This window comes from Musa acuminata, chromosome BXJ3-4, assembly GCF_036884655.1.
Source record: "Musa acuminata AAA Group cultivar baxijiao chromosome BXJ3-4, Cavendish_Baxijiao_AAA, whole genome shotgun sequence".
NCBI classification, from domain to species: Eukaryota; Viridiplantae; Streptophyta; class Magnoliopsida; order Zingiberales; family Musaceae; genus Musa; species Musa acuminata.
The window spans coordinates 10,517,469-10,534,510 of record NC_088352.1 but is presented as its reverse complement, the minus strand read 5'-3'; the positions used below and the strand labels follow the sequence as shown (position 1 = coordinate 10,534,510).

Here is a 17,042-nt window from a genome sequence, read left to right as displayed (position 1 = left end):
CTATGATTATATGATATCTATCAGTGTTTCTAAGATCCATAACCATAACTGACTGGTTCAGATAATATCATCAAGTTGAGCTTTGGATCCCTCGATTTGTAGGACTTCTTCTGCCCAATAAATGTCCTTTCCCAACAGCTGTAACTGTACCTCTCCTTCATCCTCAGCTGAGGATAATCTCACGTAACTTTGAAGACCAACGATCCATAAACTAGCTGAGATTTTGTTGCCATTTTTTTTAGTTAATCATTAGGAAGAGAAAAGAAATCACAGCACTGCAGAAGCAGAAGCAGAGAAAGGATTAGAATTCTAAAACTGCTAGTGATGTGAGAGAGCTTGAAGAGACAGAGATCCAAGATATGAGGAGTTTAATGGGGGAATCTCATTTTGTCATTTTACTGAATCAATATGTGAGAGTAGAATCTCATTTAGGAAGAACTCATCTGGTTCTGTCTACCGCAAGCAAATCACTCGATCAACAAAAGAAGGTTTCTGATTGTGCTTAGCCACATAGCCTTGTGATCCATCCTGTCATGACAATCTCTTTCATTGCTTAGCCACATATCTTCTTCAGGTTCCTCACAGTTTTGGGCTGCTTGGCGATCCAACAGACCATTATTTTCTCTGTGGAAGCACTAAATGCCAACCAGTATGTGAAGCCAATAGTTTGGCAGATGAAATGAATCTATCTATCTTGCAGTGAACTGGTCATGCTCTGCTGCAACTCTTAGCTCGAGAGCATCTGCTGCAGTCACTATCAGTTTCTAAACTTTGGACTTGATATTGTTGTGTTGATCAGAGCTGATCCGAAATAATGCTGAAATGATTTTGATTGGATGAATTCTTTCGATCAGCAATGAAGTAGGATTTGCATTGGATTCCCAAGGACACAAGTGTTGGCTCTTCTTCTGAGCATGCAAAAAACTGCAGCAGCATACACATCACACATTGCGAATCGCTTGCTATCCAACATGTACACATTCTGAGAGATTCTCTTCCCTAAGCATCAGTCTGGAAAAATCTAAATCCTCGATATGTAAAGATAATGCTTTAGAAGAGCTAATGATCAACCACTACTTTTCATTGTTATTTTGGATGCCTATTTGATGCTCATGATGTGGACATGTCATCACAGCCATTTATAACACCATATATTTCCCCTTCTTTTGGTTTTGAGGGTTGACTTTGAATAACATCTCGAGGGTTTGACTTTTGTCATGGTTTGAAACATCAGTAACTCCACTCTTCTGAGCATGAACTGCACGTTGATCTCTGAGGAGGGAAAGAATTGCTTTGAGATCAGAGTTTCTTTATCAGGTCAATGAGAAGAATTAAAGGTTTTGGTGTTCTATGAATCTCTCTGATTTGGGAGTCTTTTTTTTTTATTTTCTAGTTAGACTTGCTCAATTAATTTCTGCTGCTGGTTTGACCATGAAGAGTCCATGATAAACTATACCATGGGACAAATAGGTTTGACCAGCAAAATCTGGGTATGCTGCTTTGACTTGTCTAATGTCTCAGTGGACCAAGATGATCATTTCTCAAACATTCTTATCGATTTATGATAGAAGATTTGTGCCGACATCATTTGGCCATGAGGAGAGAGAAAATTGAGTCAAAGCCACATCATATGGAATCCATGTTTATCCAGAAAGAATGTTTCTGTACCTGAAGGCCATGTAATTTCTTGTTGAAAACGTGAGAATTGGATGCTTCAATACATGACAAACATTGTATTAATGCAAGTCTAATTCATATGTTTTATGAATAAATATGAAACATTATATATTCAATTTAAGAATGGAAAAAGAACATTAGATATCTATCACCTGTTCTCCAATATCCAAAAATAATCATCCTAATGTTCGATAAAAGAAAATATATATATATATATATAAATGGATAAAGAAGCGACGAAACACCACATCATACAATGTAATTTCTTATTGAAAAGATAAGTATTAATGCTTTACTAGCACTTACAAATTGTGTAATTTGGAACTATCAAATTTATTTCTCCATGTGTCATCCATTGATTGGTATCAATTCTAAAGAACAAAACTGTACTATAAGTATAGTGTGTATGTTTGATAAAAAATAAAAATTGATGAATATATTAAATGAATAAACATGAAAAAAAAACAATATCTTTTGATATTTGGTCAAACTTTGTGGCTTAGTTCAATGAACAGAAAAAGAAGTTCTTGTCAAGAGTTGTTTTTCTTTGCTTCTGGCCACATTTTGAAAATGACCATTGTGCTTTATTGGGGGGAGAATCTAAATTAGCATTGGAGAAACTTGGCTACATGCCTATTCTCCATCTTCAACAAGGCACTGTGATGTGATGTGATGTTTCCCAACATGAACCCAAAACCTTTGAAGGGAGAGGTGGCAGGTTGGTCAACCACAAAGCCCTGATACCATCATCCCCAAAGATCTCTTGAGGTGTGCCAATGCCGTGAGAGCCCCCTTCACCATATACTATTGCTTAAATTGGAAGTGCATCATCTCACAAGGTGGCCTAAAAGCCGTGACTTGATAGGGGAGGTTGCCAACCAAACCAACCTCAGCCATATTAAAATCCCAAACCTCTTGGTCTTGCATAGGTGAGCCACGATGACCACATCCCTTGGATGGATATACTCTGATCTGAGCTTGGAAAATGACTGCACAGAAGAGAGATGTAGCCATCAAAACAGCACAGTGATTTTTATTTGTTTGTTGTAAAGAAGAAAAAATTGTCTCAGTTGGCTTATTTTCATGATAATTTTATGAGTTCTTATGATTTACTTCCAAGGCTGGCTTCACCAAAATGAAGCTACTTTGTTACTTGCAATGTATATAAATATTACAATCCTCATCATACAGTAGATGTGGGATGATTTGATGGAAGAAGTTAATGCAGCATAGCACCTACCTTGTCCTTGGATCAAAGAATATGAGTGAGAGAGAGAGAGAGAGAGAGAGAGAGAGAGAGAGAGAGAGGGGGAGAGAGAAGTGGATTTGGATTGAATGAAAAGGATTTGGTTTTGAATTGTTTTTGTATGAACTCAACACCGCACTGCATCTATTGCTTCCTTCTTAAACCCCTTCTTTCCTTTCCTCCCACCATGCTTTTCTCTTCACTCGAAGGTATCCAAACACCACTTCATAAGCCTTCTTTCTCCTCTTCTTCCTGCTCGTTCTCTTCGGCTGCCGGTATTCTCCTGAGGAGAAAGGTGAGACCTTTGAAGACTCTTAGAAAAGCTGCCACCTTTTTTTCATTGCTTCCCCCTTTTCTAGCTTGTTTTGGCTGTTCTGTAATGGTCGCTACTTCCTTTCATGGTGCTATGCTTCTTTTCTGCTTTCTATCCATATGCTGTTGTTGTTGTAGAGGGTTTTTAGATGGTCCTTCGCTTCTTTCTGGAACGTTTCTCTTTGTTTGTCTATGGAGAAAGGCGTCTCCTTTTCGAAAATTTTCCATCTTTTTTCTTCCTTTTTTGGCTTCTGGGTTACTAAGTTACTCGTTTTGATGGTCGGAATCTTAGGGTTGTTAAAGCTCTGAATCCACATAAGTTCTCAGGTATTAGAGCTATTAAATTCGTTCCAAAACCTTATATGTTTATCCATATTTTTCTTGTTTATCGTTTCTTGATGTCTTTTCGTTTGAAAATTGATTCATTTCGATTGGCTTCCGCCTTTGCCCCTTTTTTTCTGTAAGTTTTTCATGTTCTATCGAGCCCTCGTTTCATATTGTATATGTTCTTCTTTTGGTTTCTTTCTATTCTTGAAAGCAGTTAAATCATTGCTCTTGTATGAGCTCGAGTCCTCCTGTCCGTTCTTCGAGTTATAGCATGAAAACCTAATTGCGAAAGAATAATCTTTAATTGATTTGTTGGATTTTAGCCGAGTATCGTCTATTCAATGGATATGGATTTATTTGATGATTTTGTCTTACTTTCTCTGTAATCATGAAGTGAATGGGGGACCATTTTGTGTTGTTGGTGGACCGCTTGCTCACGGAGTCAACCCTTGAAGCTGCCATAGGAAGGATAAATCAGGGGTCAAACACACCAATTGCTTCATTGTCAACAGTGGAGAAGGAAACTGATCTTTCTCCTAAAAAGAAACATGTTGGGGATGGGGTGTTCATTAGTAAATTGGTCGAGTGCCGAATCTGCCAGGATGAGGATGAGGATGCTAACATGGAGATTCCCTGTTCCTGCTGTGGAAGCTTGAAGGTAAAAGGAATATACTTTTTTTCCTAAACTGTAGAACAACTCCATGTTGACGTCTATTTCTCGGTATGATGCAATTAAGATGGATAGTTTTGCTAGACTATTTTATTAGTTGCAAATCCTTCATTGTACAGCGATTAAATACCGATAGTGATGTCAACACTTCGGTGGTGGACGGTAGGTGCAACAAGGAACATCAGCAGTTTTTTAGTATAACTAATTAACATTCAACATGAATCTGGAACTTTAACTACGAGAGTAGTTTTGTTGATGTGATTGCTATTTGATCATGAATGATGTAATTTAATTAGTAATTTAACTTTCAGGTGTTGACTCTTTTTCGTATAATGGTTGATTAGCTGAGTAGTGAAGTGTCCTTCCTTGCATCAAACTGAGAAGGTTGCTTGTTTATTAGGTATCATATAAGAACCGAATGATCAGTTTCCTATTATATTTCTATAATAACATAATTGGCAGTGTTCTTAGGGGATTGCAAAATGTTCCAATTCAGCATTTGAAGTTTAGCTTAATGAGAATGGAAACAGTGGTCTTATGGAGAATGTCTATAGCTCTGCGTTTGTGCTTTATCTCTCTTTACAAATATTTTATCATGCGCTTGTTGGTTTAGCTCGCAGCTCGATAATATCAGTTGCTCCTATTTTCATTTGGTACTGCCTCCTACGTTAAAAAGCAGTTGATCGGATTGTGTTGAACAAAATCATCAGCAACAACTTGTTCTACATGGCATTTATTTTTGGTTGTGCGAATTATGACCAGAAAGAATGACACAGAAGAATATTTTAAGCTATAACTTCTAAAGATAAACTCATCATAGCTGATGCATAGAACAAAAGCTTTCAATATGTCCAACTTGTTGTTTATTCAAAATTTTCCCATGATGTCATTCAGTAACACTGAAAATTCACTTTGGTAGAAAAAGCATTAGATGCTGAGTGCATACTTCTGCTTGTCCAGAAATACTTAACGGGAAAGTTGCTACTGGTTGAACACAATTTAATGAGCAAGATTGGTGAAGCTTTCTTCAGTTGAAACAAATCTGCTCATTAATATTGAATAGTGATTGCTTTTATAAAGTAAAATATATCTTCTAATCAGATCTTTTACTGCCTGCAGTATGCTCACCGCAAGTGTGTGCAGAAGTGGTGTAACGAAAAAGGTGACACTACATGCGAGATATGCCTTCAGGTAATTCGTGATTGTTTTCTTGATACATAACCTTCATATGTGCATCCATGGTCTAGTCGTTCCAATTTCAAGTGGCAGAGTGTTTGACTAAATCTCTTATCACTCGTGCTATAATATGGATCCAGCAATTTCAGCCAGGTTATACGGCCCCTCCTAAGTTGTTTCTTTATGGGACTACTCCTATGAATTTCAGGTACTCGCTCTGATCCTTTTTCACTAAAATGCAGTGAATTTTTGGGTTCCAAATGATCTTATGATTGAAATATGATCCATTTAGGGGAAACTGGGAGATTTCAAGGCGGGATATCCACAATCATCAATATATAACAATGACCCAAACTGACCGTGCTTTTCTGGCATCCAGCTACTATGACCATGCAGCTTCAAACGCTAGAAGCATAATGTATTGCCGCATAGTGGTTGCCACAGTGAGTTGCTTTTCTTTCCTTTTATGAAATTCCAACCCTTATTTTTGAGGTAGCAGTTGAAAATTGGAATCTTCTGTTTCCAGTTCATGGTTATTTTGGTTCTTCACCATTCTCTCCCATTTATCGCGGGTGGAGCTGAGCAGTATTCGATCCCGCTTTTCACAGTAAGGCTTTACTGGAACTCATAATATATACAAAAAAAAGGTTATATTATTTCTTAGATGTTGACTTATACTTTCACCAAAAACTAGCTGTTGCTCTTGAGGATTGCTGGCATCATCCTACCTCTCTACATTATGTTGAGAGCACTTACCACATTTTACCAACGGCAACAACTGCAGGTAATTTTTTTTTAAAATATTTTGCTACATTTTCTAGATATAGATTAAACATCTAATTTCTTTCTTTTTCTTCAAGTCAGCTAATGTTTCTCCATTGCAGGAAATGCAAGAATCTTCTATTTCAGCATCGGAAAGAGAGGATGAGCATCTGCACCCTTCTTCACAATCGACTCAACCTCCATCGCATCTTATCCACATTCATTAACCGAAATGCCTTTGGGCACATAAGTTAGTCCTGTGATATTCTTGTTGCATCTCTGGTGATGCAAAAAATTGTCGGTTTTGCTCATTCCCAAACTGAAGAAGGAAAATGGAATAAAACAGAAGAGAGGGAAAAACTCAAAAGTCCCGCAGCTAGTAAATTTACCACCGAAGCTTCATTTAATTTCCAGGAGCTTTATAATACTTGCATAGCAAGTAGCAGAGGTATCAAAAACTGTAAATAGTATGTTAGGTAGTTTCACCCAACATAATGGTGCCACTCTCTTCGAGTCCATGAAGATGAAGTGTGGTTATGTATGTGATGAAATGTATGAATTGGCTACACCCTTATAAATGTTGTGTTCTTGTAAATAAAGTCACAATCTATTCAATTATATAATAAGTTTAATGCTTGAATTTAGCTGTGAATACTCATTAAAATCATCGGTTGTGAAATTGTATGGTTGATTTTCCAGCTCATTTGAGTACTGTGAATTGTGATATCCAATTTACTGTGACCACTGCCTTGTATCTTCTTCAACGGGAAACCATCATGTTGAGTGAATTATTTTAGTGAATTAACAAGGAAGCAAGGTAGATGACTTACAAGAACTGTGGATGATTGGTAGAGAAGAAAGACTGATGATGGATAAACAAAAGCAAAAGGAGGCCTTCATGCTTCCTGGTAACTTCTTTCTGCAGTGTTCCACCACATTGGACCTTATATTTTCTGTTTGATCTCTTTTGTTTAAGATATGCTTTGGGTAAAACATAAAAACAGAACAATTTATAATAATTATTTCATGTGGTAATTCATTGGTGCCTCACAGGTTTCACTCTGCTTTCAGTTTCCATTTACTTTATCAAGATGTGATCAAGCTAATAGTTTCCCATCATGCATTTTTGAAGTTAACTTAATCCTGTAGCAACTAATAGAAATTGGTGAAAGACTACAGATTACTCATATTATTATGATCGAAATACTCCTGACCGATGTGAGATAAAAATATACTTACCATGGTACAAATAAGAAGAGCACAACCCCAAATCAAATTCCACATTACTTGAATGAAAATAGGTGACTGTTGAAACAATGGTGTTAATAAACAAGGTGACATGGGACATTATGATTTGCAATTCAGATATTATGATTGACAGGCATATCTTTTTTTTTTTGAAGTCTGAATGAATGTCATATAGTCAAAGAATTGGTATAAGATTTTACATACACCCATAGTTTCAACTTTCACCATTCACCTGAAGATTAAAACTTGAAAAATTGAAGTCTCTAATTCAATGGATGACATCAGTCAAACTTCAATGTTCATTGGTGTCATCTCAAAGCTCTGCATCAACCTCCAAGCCATTTACTACTATGCCCTTTATAAGATAACCAAATGTCTTGATCCCTAATGCCCAAAGAAAACTTGATTTGAATTACAAATCAAGGGTCTCCAACCCTTCCCAGTTTTTTCCACACAGCTGACCTTTCCAATAATTGTTGCTAGATGCAGAGCTACCTGACATTTGATGCTAATTAATATAAGTTTGACATACTATTTGAAAATTGTAGTGTGAATTTGTAAAACAGTATACAGCTCATTTCCAGGCAGACAACCAAAAATCAGATAATTAGTTGATGGCGAATTCTGGTGAATATCATTCATGAAGCCAATAATCCATATTTGCTTCAGTTCATAGAAGCGATAGTTTGACTTGTTCTTGATGCCTTCAGTTCCAACCTTTTCTGTGCCTGAAACATTAGCAGGGGTAACAAAGTAGATCACTTTCTTGAACAAAACCATAGTATTGCCTAATAATAGAAAAACATGTGAACGATTACCCTCCTACTAATTATATTTTCTTTAGAGAGTGTAGTTGGTGTAAGTACTTCCGATTCTTCTGTTGGGTCCTCCAAAAGCAAGCTAGTGCTCCGAATGCACAGCTAGCAACCGCGATGGCTAGTGCAGCTCCGATGGGAACTGTCACTGCATTGGTTGAGGAAGCTATGTCATATGTCAAAGCTGCATCGTCACTGCTGCTGAGAGTTGCTTCCTTGGAAGAAGCAATCGTTCTTCCATAATATCTGACCAAAAACTGGAACACTTCATCCTCATCCCATTCTATGTTCTCAGTGCCATTGCTTTCCCTGCTGTAGGAAAGATAGCATGATGGACAGAGCTGCTTCGGAGGCCAAGTGATCTTCGGGAATCTCGGATCACCAGTACCCAAAGTTTTTTCTTCTTTCATCAATCTCTGATTGACCTTGTTATGTGTTCTCCACAGCCACATTGCTAGGTCACGGGTTTTGTTAAATGGTACTGAGACACTACAGGCGCAAATGAAAAGTGAGTTATACATAGATAAGAAATTGAAATTCTTGGAATTAAAAAAATATCATATTTTATACCTTGACGATATCTCATGAAAATGATTGCGACATTCATCACAGATGAAAAAATTCTGAATAAATTCACATATTGCTATAAAGGCTAAATTGCTCTCTCCATCTCCAACTCTAACGGATAGGGAGTGAAATAGAACCCAGAGGCCACAGCTGCAACAAACACAGTTACTCCAATAAGCTATACAGTCACCATATATTGTTCTCCATAGTAACTCATTCCATATGATCTATTAAATATACTGTATCATCAGAAGATGCATGCAAGAAATGCATAAAATAATCAATACCACCTATCAAGAAGGTATTAATGGCAGCGAGGTATAACAGATGAAAATGGTACTGGGCATGGTGATATTAAAATGAGACCAAATAAGCATGACCACCAAAGTCTAACCGATTTGTGTTTGGATGAACATGTTTCTTATAACAACTGAGACAGAAAGCACATTCAAATGCCACCATTCAGTGAAGGAAATAAATCAATATATCCTAAGACTCTTCATATTTCTCTAAGTTGAACAAACAATTATTCAATTACCATGATATGTTCTAAATTCATATAGGTTCCTACAATATAATTCCACATCCAAGATTCTTCACAGCATAAACTCCTGCATGCTAATGATCCTAGTAAAACTCACATCACGATCATAAAGTTGGAATTATATTCAGAGATCCATACAACCATCTTATAGTTCAATCAGCTAATATCAACTATGTTTGTTTTTTAAATTATATTTGTTAAAACAAGGAAAAAACAGTATAAATCTTTCAGAAACTGCAAAGGAAGCAGTTGTATTGAATTACATTCAAAGGTGTACTAGAGATGAGGACCATTGCCTGTTACATTAGATTTTGAATGGAACAGTTACATGGTTGGCTGGTATAATTTTTTCTGTATCTAACAAATTGTTAAAATTAGGCATGAGATACAGGTTGAAATATCCAAAGGCTGCAGGCATTATTTGGCATCAATACATCTAGAAAACCCAAGAATAAGTATAAAAAATATCAGAAAATCCATGAAAGGAAACAATCCATCACCCTGCTTCCTCAGATCATTTACCTCCATGTCCTTTACTACCCACGAGAAGACCCAGAAGAAGAAAATAATGGCAATCACCTTCTAAAATATTAACAATTATTTGTTCTACAATTACACATAGACTGGATTTGTCATCATCATGACAGAGATGCATCATGCATGAAAATTTTTGAAGAAATATACAGATTCCGCAAACGACATGAAATTTTACCAATAAGTTTATTTTGTTGTACAACAGTAATCAAAATACCAAAGAACAGTATCTGCAAAGGTTGGAAAACTACCTAAAACCTCTGGTACCCTTCTTACTCCCATGGCAAAATATCTGCAACATAAATTTCCACACATTAGATAATATTAAAAAGTTGCTACTTATTTAAATATACATATGACTAACTCATATTTTCTAATGTCACACACAATTTAGCAAATCTTTTAGATAGTCTTCACAAACAAGAACAGTAGCTGTCCATTTCTCATCCTGTTTTTATTACCATCACTAGAATAGATTAGTTCAATGTGCAGGACAGAACATCACCAATCAATGCATTCAAGAATTATGCAAAGGTGAACCTTTCAGTAAATTATGCTGGTCCCATATTTATTAACACAGGAATTCGGTTATCATTAATGATTTGATTTGTCAATATATGCATCAGCCATAAAAGATCACATGCAGGTTATAGTTTCACAAGACCAAGTCTTAGCTTATCAATAGCCAGTTTTCGACAGATCTGATTTTCCCACATCTTTCAAGGAACTTGATAGCTCAACTATTTTATGCAATTTTGAAGGTCAGAACAGAAATATATAGTTCACTTGGATATAAAATACTACATGACTTGCTGCTTGAAAGGTGAACCCTCCAAGTAAATTATGATGGAATTCTCCTTTTAGTAGCTTAAGGAATTAGGTTGTCATTTAATCATTTGATTTGTCAATCTATGCATCAGACATAAAGAATCACATGCAGGTTCTTTTACAAGTACAGAAGTTTATATATTTGGTGAGTGGGTTAAGTGGGTGGTGGGAAGGCAGAAAGAAAAAAAAGGTCAGGGTGTATTTTCATTTTGTTTCAAGCACATACAAAAATCACATTATCTTGTACAAATTATTGTAAGCTGAATCATAACTGAAATAAATCAATTTCAATTCTACGACTATTCCAAAAATTGATGTTAGGCTAGTTAACCAAGCAAATACATGAACATTCCATGGGTTAAATCACTTGGATTTAATAATTTTCTCTAAACGAAAAGAACCAACTACTATGCTCCAAAATGAGTAATAAAGTAGAATGCCTACCCAGTACCCATGAGGAACTTCCTTGCCACAAATATGATAGTACTTGGAAGCATCTACTTGCTGCAATATGGTGGTCTCCTGTGAACTCAGTGATATGGGATCTGAAGGCCACAAATCATCGAAATTCACTAGCATTTCAGCACTTCCCCTCCGACACCTAATAATTAACTCCAGAATAAGTACTAAAGTCTATCTTATAAGCTATATACAAAAAAAGCCTGATCTTTGACCTTTTTGAGGGATGATGAACCACCAAAAGTTGAAGAAATTTTATAAGTGGGACTTGAGTATTTGACTTGATCATCTGAAATTGTACAATCATCACATAAATTCATTCTTTTGAGAATGTAAAATATAGAAAGGCACTACATCCAGAGAAAAAGAACTCAACCTTGTTCTGGAAGATTATTTCAAATGCTTGTGCTGTTGCTTCCTCAACGTCATAAATTGCTCGAGCAATCTTAGAAGATGAAGAATCAATAACAAGGAAAGTTCCAAAAGCACATTAAAGTTCACTGCTAAATGAAAAACTCAACTAAAAATTACACATGATGGATATAAATAAATCAGAGTGACTAGAAGAGCATACTTCTTCCGGATCAGAGGCATTCCTTGGGAGTGTATCCTCATTTTCATATTTTTCATCATCCAAGCCGAATGAGCTGCAAAAGAGAGGTAAAAAAGATGTAGTATCTGATGACTTACGATGCATGAAAGATTCAGTGACTTAAAATTAACTCTAAGGCAGCAATAGATGACATTGATCAGGAGCAGTTAGTTAAGGTCCAAGATATTAAAGTGAAAAAGAAAACTCATGAACAAGTTGGGTAAGAAACTAAAATAAAGAAAGTATTCAAAGTGAAACCTAAGCATATTCTTATCATCTTTTGGCAATCGATACAGAACTCTTGGGCCATCATCTCCAAAACCACATTCAAGAGAGACTTGCAGTTAGCGACAACAAAATGATAGCTAAGATCTAGCATGCTCCAATACAGTTTTTCTTTATGGTCTTCTCTACAAATAATACCAACTAAAAGTGACACAAGATTTTTGAAATGACAATGGTTGGCTGATTAATGCAGAGGCATTTAATTTGTTGGTTCAAGTTCAGATAGAGATCAGCTTGGAATGAGTCAGGTTTGAATCAATGGTTAGTGGTCACATATACATATATATATATATATATATATATATATATATATATATATATATAGTTTCTAAATTCAAATGAAGGTTTGTCTTTTTAAATTGATAAATAGGAAGTCAGAATCATGTGCCATGTCATTCTCGTTTTGGATCCTATTTTAGTCATAGATTGGCTTGAGAAGTCCTTAAGTCACTACGAAGTAAGTTTTAAGGTTTGCATCTCTCTTTACGTAGGCCTAGGGACTTCCAGAATTTACATTAAAATTGTATTTTTGCCAAAAGAGAACCTTGCAAGTCTACGGAAGGCTAACTTTTATGGGTAGTTAGTTATCACATTATAGTTTATAAAGAAATTAATGAAAGATATGTTTTCTTCTTCCCAGTGGTATGAAGTGTGTTTGACATGAGAGTAGAGCCCTATGTGTGGCCCCTAGGAGCTCTCATCTCTAGTACAAACATATGGAGAAAATAACAAGTAACACAAAGTATAAACATCTTGTCTCAAATTTTATGCTGCCTAAAGAGTCTTATTAAGGTTAGAATGCAAGGTATATACAACAAAACTATAGATGAACATCAATCATGAAAGGGAATTGACTATTTATAAAAAAATTCTTTTTTAGTTGCTTCGCTAGGACCCACATCGGTTGGAGCCTTGTGCATTTGGATCACCCTTTAGTGAGTTAGTTCAATTTTAAGAACAATTCATTGACAAAGAAATTGAAGGTGGATGCAATTACCATGATAACTTTTATAAAGAAAATTAACAAAATAATTATTTTGAACATTGACATCACTCTTGTAGTTTGCAATACTATATAAGAGAGAGGTTTTCCGCCGTTGTTTTACTTTCAGATGAACAATTTCTACGATTAAATTAAACAGGTGCTGCTGCCATTTTGTCAGAACATGAGGCAAAAAAAAACCACAAATTATACAATAGGAACTGATAAGTACAACTTGCCTGCCAATTCTCTTGTTTATATAACTGAGCAGGTGATCTGCTGTCCTCCACTCATCAATCAGTTGTATCTCATTCTTGTCTTGCTTAGGGTCCCATCGACCAAATGCAAATTTATGTGGAGGGCCCCAGAATAGCATAGGATAATGTCCAACAGAAAATTTACCACAAAGATCTGCATTTGTCTGCACTGCCAAAGAAAATGACAGTATTACTCATTAATTTTGTGGTACTAACTACTAAGTATATGGATCAAATATTACATAAACCAATTAGAAAAGAAGATGCAAAACTAGACCAATAATTTGCACTTATCAATATTGTGAAGTTCACTAAAAGAAACAAAATTTTTAAATAGACCACTCTGATAAACCACAGAACTTTATAGTTTCATGTGATTAAATATAAATCTTGGCAACCATGTCAGCACCAGAAATCGTCCATCCCAGTCAACTTTCTACTTAGTCAGATCTAATTGAGATAGAAAAATGTTGTTCCTGCCCTCAACTAGTCCACAAGGTTCAGATCTGCGGGATCAAATGTATATCATCACGTAGCTGGACAAAAATAGGACCCAGGAAGGTGCAGGGAACCCCTCGTCTTTCAAGCTCAGTACCATAGATTATACCAAATTCCACAATTTATTCTAAGATTTCTACTTAATTCCCATTTCTCTCATAGGCAGAAAATATATACATGAAAAACGAACAAGCAGTATATATCTACCCAAGATATTAGCAAGAAATATCTTCTTGATAATTGACATATAAAAAATACTATGTTTGAATCAGAGAAACCATACCTTCATTGCACAATCAACCCGTGCCATGAGTATAATCCCAGGATGCACTGCATTTGGCCCATTGAAAAGCTTGGCAACTTTCTCATATTGAGGCTATGTGATTGTTACTCAACCAATGTCAAATTCATAAGTAAAAACTTAAAATATAATCAATCCTAATAGCATGCACATATACCTTATAGTTTCTACAAGCAGGACACCTGCAAAATAAAAGATTTAAGATGAAACATATCAAAAAGAAATAATAACGGAAAAAGGCAACACAAAATACAATTTGGAAATTTAAATTGGTAAAAATGATGATTTAAGTTAAACATCCCTTCTAATGTGTGTTGAACCAATTGAATTAATAAAATCCTAGAACCTTGCAAGCAAATTTCAGAATCAATAAATGCAATATACTTTTCCAGCACCAATGACAAAATGCATTTTAGAAAGCAACAGATTATGGTATCAGAAAACTAAATTTCATTTATATCCCATCAAATATCAAATCCAACAGGAGACTGTGGTAATAAATATCAAGTTAAAATTACAGTTACCTTTTCGTTACCCTATGATAATTCATAGAAGATCCACTCGAGGTTCCAGAGTAAAGGACATTGTTTCCTCCCTTTACCACTAGAATCAAAGGTAATGACCGACAAAAGAGAATCATTAACTCTGACTATATCACATTCTTTTATGAAATCGTATGACCATATTATATTGCAACAATGCGTTGCCTATCAAATAGAACAACCATGCAATCTGTAAGAAATAGATTGATCTTTTGTGCCAAGGTCACATAGACACCAGATGTTTATCTGAAAGCATTCATTTTGATCAAGTGATTGTCTGAAACACTACTTTGTTAAGCAACAAGGGAACAATTTTTTACTGCTCTATATCTTAAGCAAAAGCCAAACCTAAAACATACAACCTCTGGGTACACAACAGCATTCCAATAATCTGACAGAGTCAGAGGCATCATAGAATAAGAAGTTAACTAGTCTTGGAATATTTCTTCAAGTTGTCAAAATCTTGTTATTCCATCTGCAAAGTGCCAACCGAGTTGTTTAAGAAAATATGTATTCTTTTGGAATTTGGGAAGGAGGCTTTCAAATAGAGTAGCTTGCTCTTATCAAATTTATTTGATGTGCCCTTGTTTTCCAGATATCACCAATTTAGTTGGGCCACACCAACTCAGATGGAGCTAATTAGATAGAATTATGTTGATGAACTCTAGTTAGACAGAGTCCCAAAGTATAAAATAACCAGAAGTGGAGGTAGAAAAAGAGATTAAAAGAAATTTAGAGAGAAGAATAAAGAAATATGGACAAGTGCCTCAACTAGAAACAGCATTCTCACATAAGATAATCACAAACACCTGCGGTGAGAGTTTAATACTTATCTGATCGGATTGTCAGATCCGACTGGAGAAAGACAGTTGGGAATCAACTGACTGGGATCAGTTCCCAATTTCTTGAGAGTTTAAAGATCACTGGGCTAGAGACAAACCAGGATCAACATTTTTTTTATTGAAAGACTTGTTTTTCTTTAGTTGCATACGCTTCTACAAACAGAAACATACTGACCTATAACAGCTGGTATCGCTGAATAAAATAATATAAAATGAATATTAAGCATTTTCAAGCTATATGGTCAGATATCAGTCCTTGATTAGTATATTAAGTACCCATTTGCACATAACAGTCTAACCGATATTTGAAAACTCGAGATGACCTACCAAAAAAATGGATGTATAAGTGTGTTTCACTTTGTGCTCTCGTTATTTCTTAATTCCATCCCTTTTAGGTGGGTTGGGTAGGAGGGAGGGAAGAGAAGTGGCTATCTAAAGATGGCAGGGGCACATGTTTGCGTAGCTTTTGTTCGCTTGATCAGTGTTTACTTAAGAAAAGGAAATTCTAGAGAAACCAAAATGATAAAGTTCCAAGTAGCAAACCTTTATAATGAAAGGTGCTTCTCACAATATGATCTTTTAGCTACTGGCAAACGCAAAAGGCCTTACATCTATGTTAGCATGACCCTTATAAGTGTCCAAAACGTTAATATCCACTTCACGAACAACCATGGGAAACCATCCTATTGACCTTATCATAAGCCTCTATAGACAACACCTGCCAACCTGTCCCCTCGTTTCGGAGCAAACCAATAACTCGCCTGAAATTTCATCATCTTCATCGACGAAGTTGTGACAATCGCATCATGATCTATGACAAAGTTTCATTCTTTTCCAGTATTATTCGATTTGGAGCTGCTCAACAAACCAAAATTTCTATGATCCAGACAACAAGAGTAGAAATCCACCAAAGGGGGTAGAGATTTAAGTGAGCCCTCTCTCATCCAATAACCACACCGATCAAGAATCCCCAACACGCAACTCGCAGAGAAACCGGAAACGACAAATCTTTGTCAACCCGATCCTCGCACAAAGGTCAACTTTCCGATAGGAAACTAGAGCGAAGTCCGTACCAGCTGGCGAAGAACTCGACGACGGCGAACTTGAGCGGGGACTCCTTGAGGACGCTGTCGAAGTTGGAGGCGTTGAGCTCCACGGCGGCGTCGGGGGCATCGGCGCCGCTGCCGTCGCCAAGGGTTCGCAGGGCGTCGAGGCCCGGGAGGAGGAGGAGAGGAAGGGCGAGGGCGAGGAAAAGCCTTCGCCCAGGAGGAGGCATCGAACACCCAGAAAAGAATCGAAGAAGGAGCAGAAGAGAAATCACCGACACGGAGACCGCCGAGATCCACCCTCTTAATGAACAAACGGGGTGGAGAGTACAGGAAAAGGAGATTCCATGAAGGATCTCCTCGCGAGAGAGAGAGAGAGAGAGAGAGAGAGGGGCGGGTTTAATAGTTCTTCCGTTCGATCTCAAATGGGGAAGTCTTCACGGGGTGAAGGGGGGATGTTTAGAAGCCGATACCGAGAATTCTTTTTGGACCGACGCGATTGGGCTGTACATGTGGTAAATTACCAGAATAA

At 36.5% G+C, this 17,042-nt stretch overlaps 2 protein-coding genes across 3 annotated transcripts; one reads left to right on the top strand and one right to left on the bottom strand.

Annotated features, from left to right (window-relative positions):
• Positions 1-2,823: 2,823 nt before the first annotated feature.
• LOC135635668 (uncharacterized) lies at positions 2,824-6,814 on the top strand. Its single transcript, XM_065146909.1, has 8 exons — positions 2,824-3,218; positions 3,957-4,220; positions 5,352-5,423; positions 5,549-5,616; positions 5,701-5,851; positions 5,935-6,015; positions 6,103-6,192; positions 6,293-6,814. The coding sequence occupies exons 2-8, from the start codon at positions 3,960-3,962 to the stop codon at positions 6,395-6,397; spliced, it is 828 nt and encodes a 275-aa protein (XP_065002981.1). The 5' UTR covers positions 2,824-3,218; positions 3,957-3,959; the 3' UTR covers positions 6,398-6,814.
• Positions 6,815-7,664: 850 nt separating this feature from the next.
• Positions 7,665-16,952, bottom strand: LOC103981358 (sulfhydryl oxidase 1). Of its 2 annotated transcripts, none has more exons than XM_009398072.3 (12): positions 16,538-16,952; positions 14,238-14,262; positions 14,063-14,155; positions 13,264-13,445; positions 11,740-11,812; positions 11,542-11,610; positions 11,381-11,454; positions 11,151-11,307; positions 10,130-10,170; positions 8,804-8,950; positions 8,237-8,722; positions 7,665-8,146 (listed from the first exon to the last, which is right to left on the bottom strand). In XM_009398072.3, the coding sequence occupies exons 1-11, from the start codon at positions 16,738-16,740 to the stop codon at positions 8,248-8,250; spliced, it is 1,539 nt and encodes a 512-aa protein (XP_009396347.2). In that variant the 5' UTR covers positions 16,741-16,952; the 3' UTR covers positions 7,665-8,146; positions 8,237-8,247. The 2 variants fall into 2 exon arrangements, with proteins under 2 accessions (XP_009396347.2, XP_009396348.2); XM_009398073.3 differs by having other exon boundaries at positions 8,285-8,722.
• Positions 16,953-17,042: the final 90 nt, after the last annotated feature.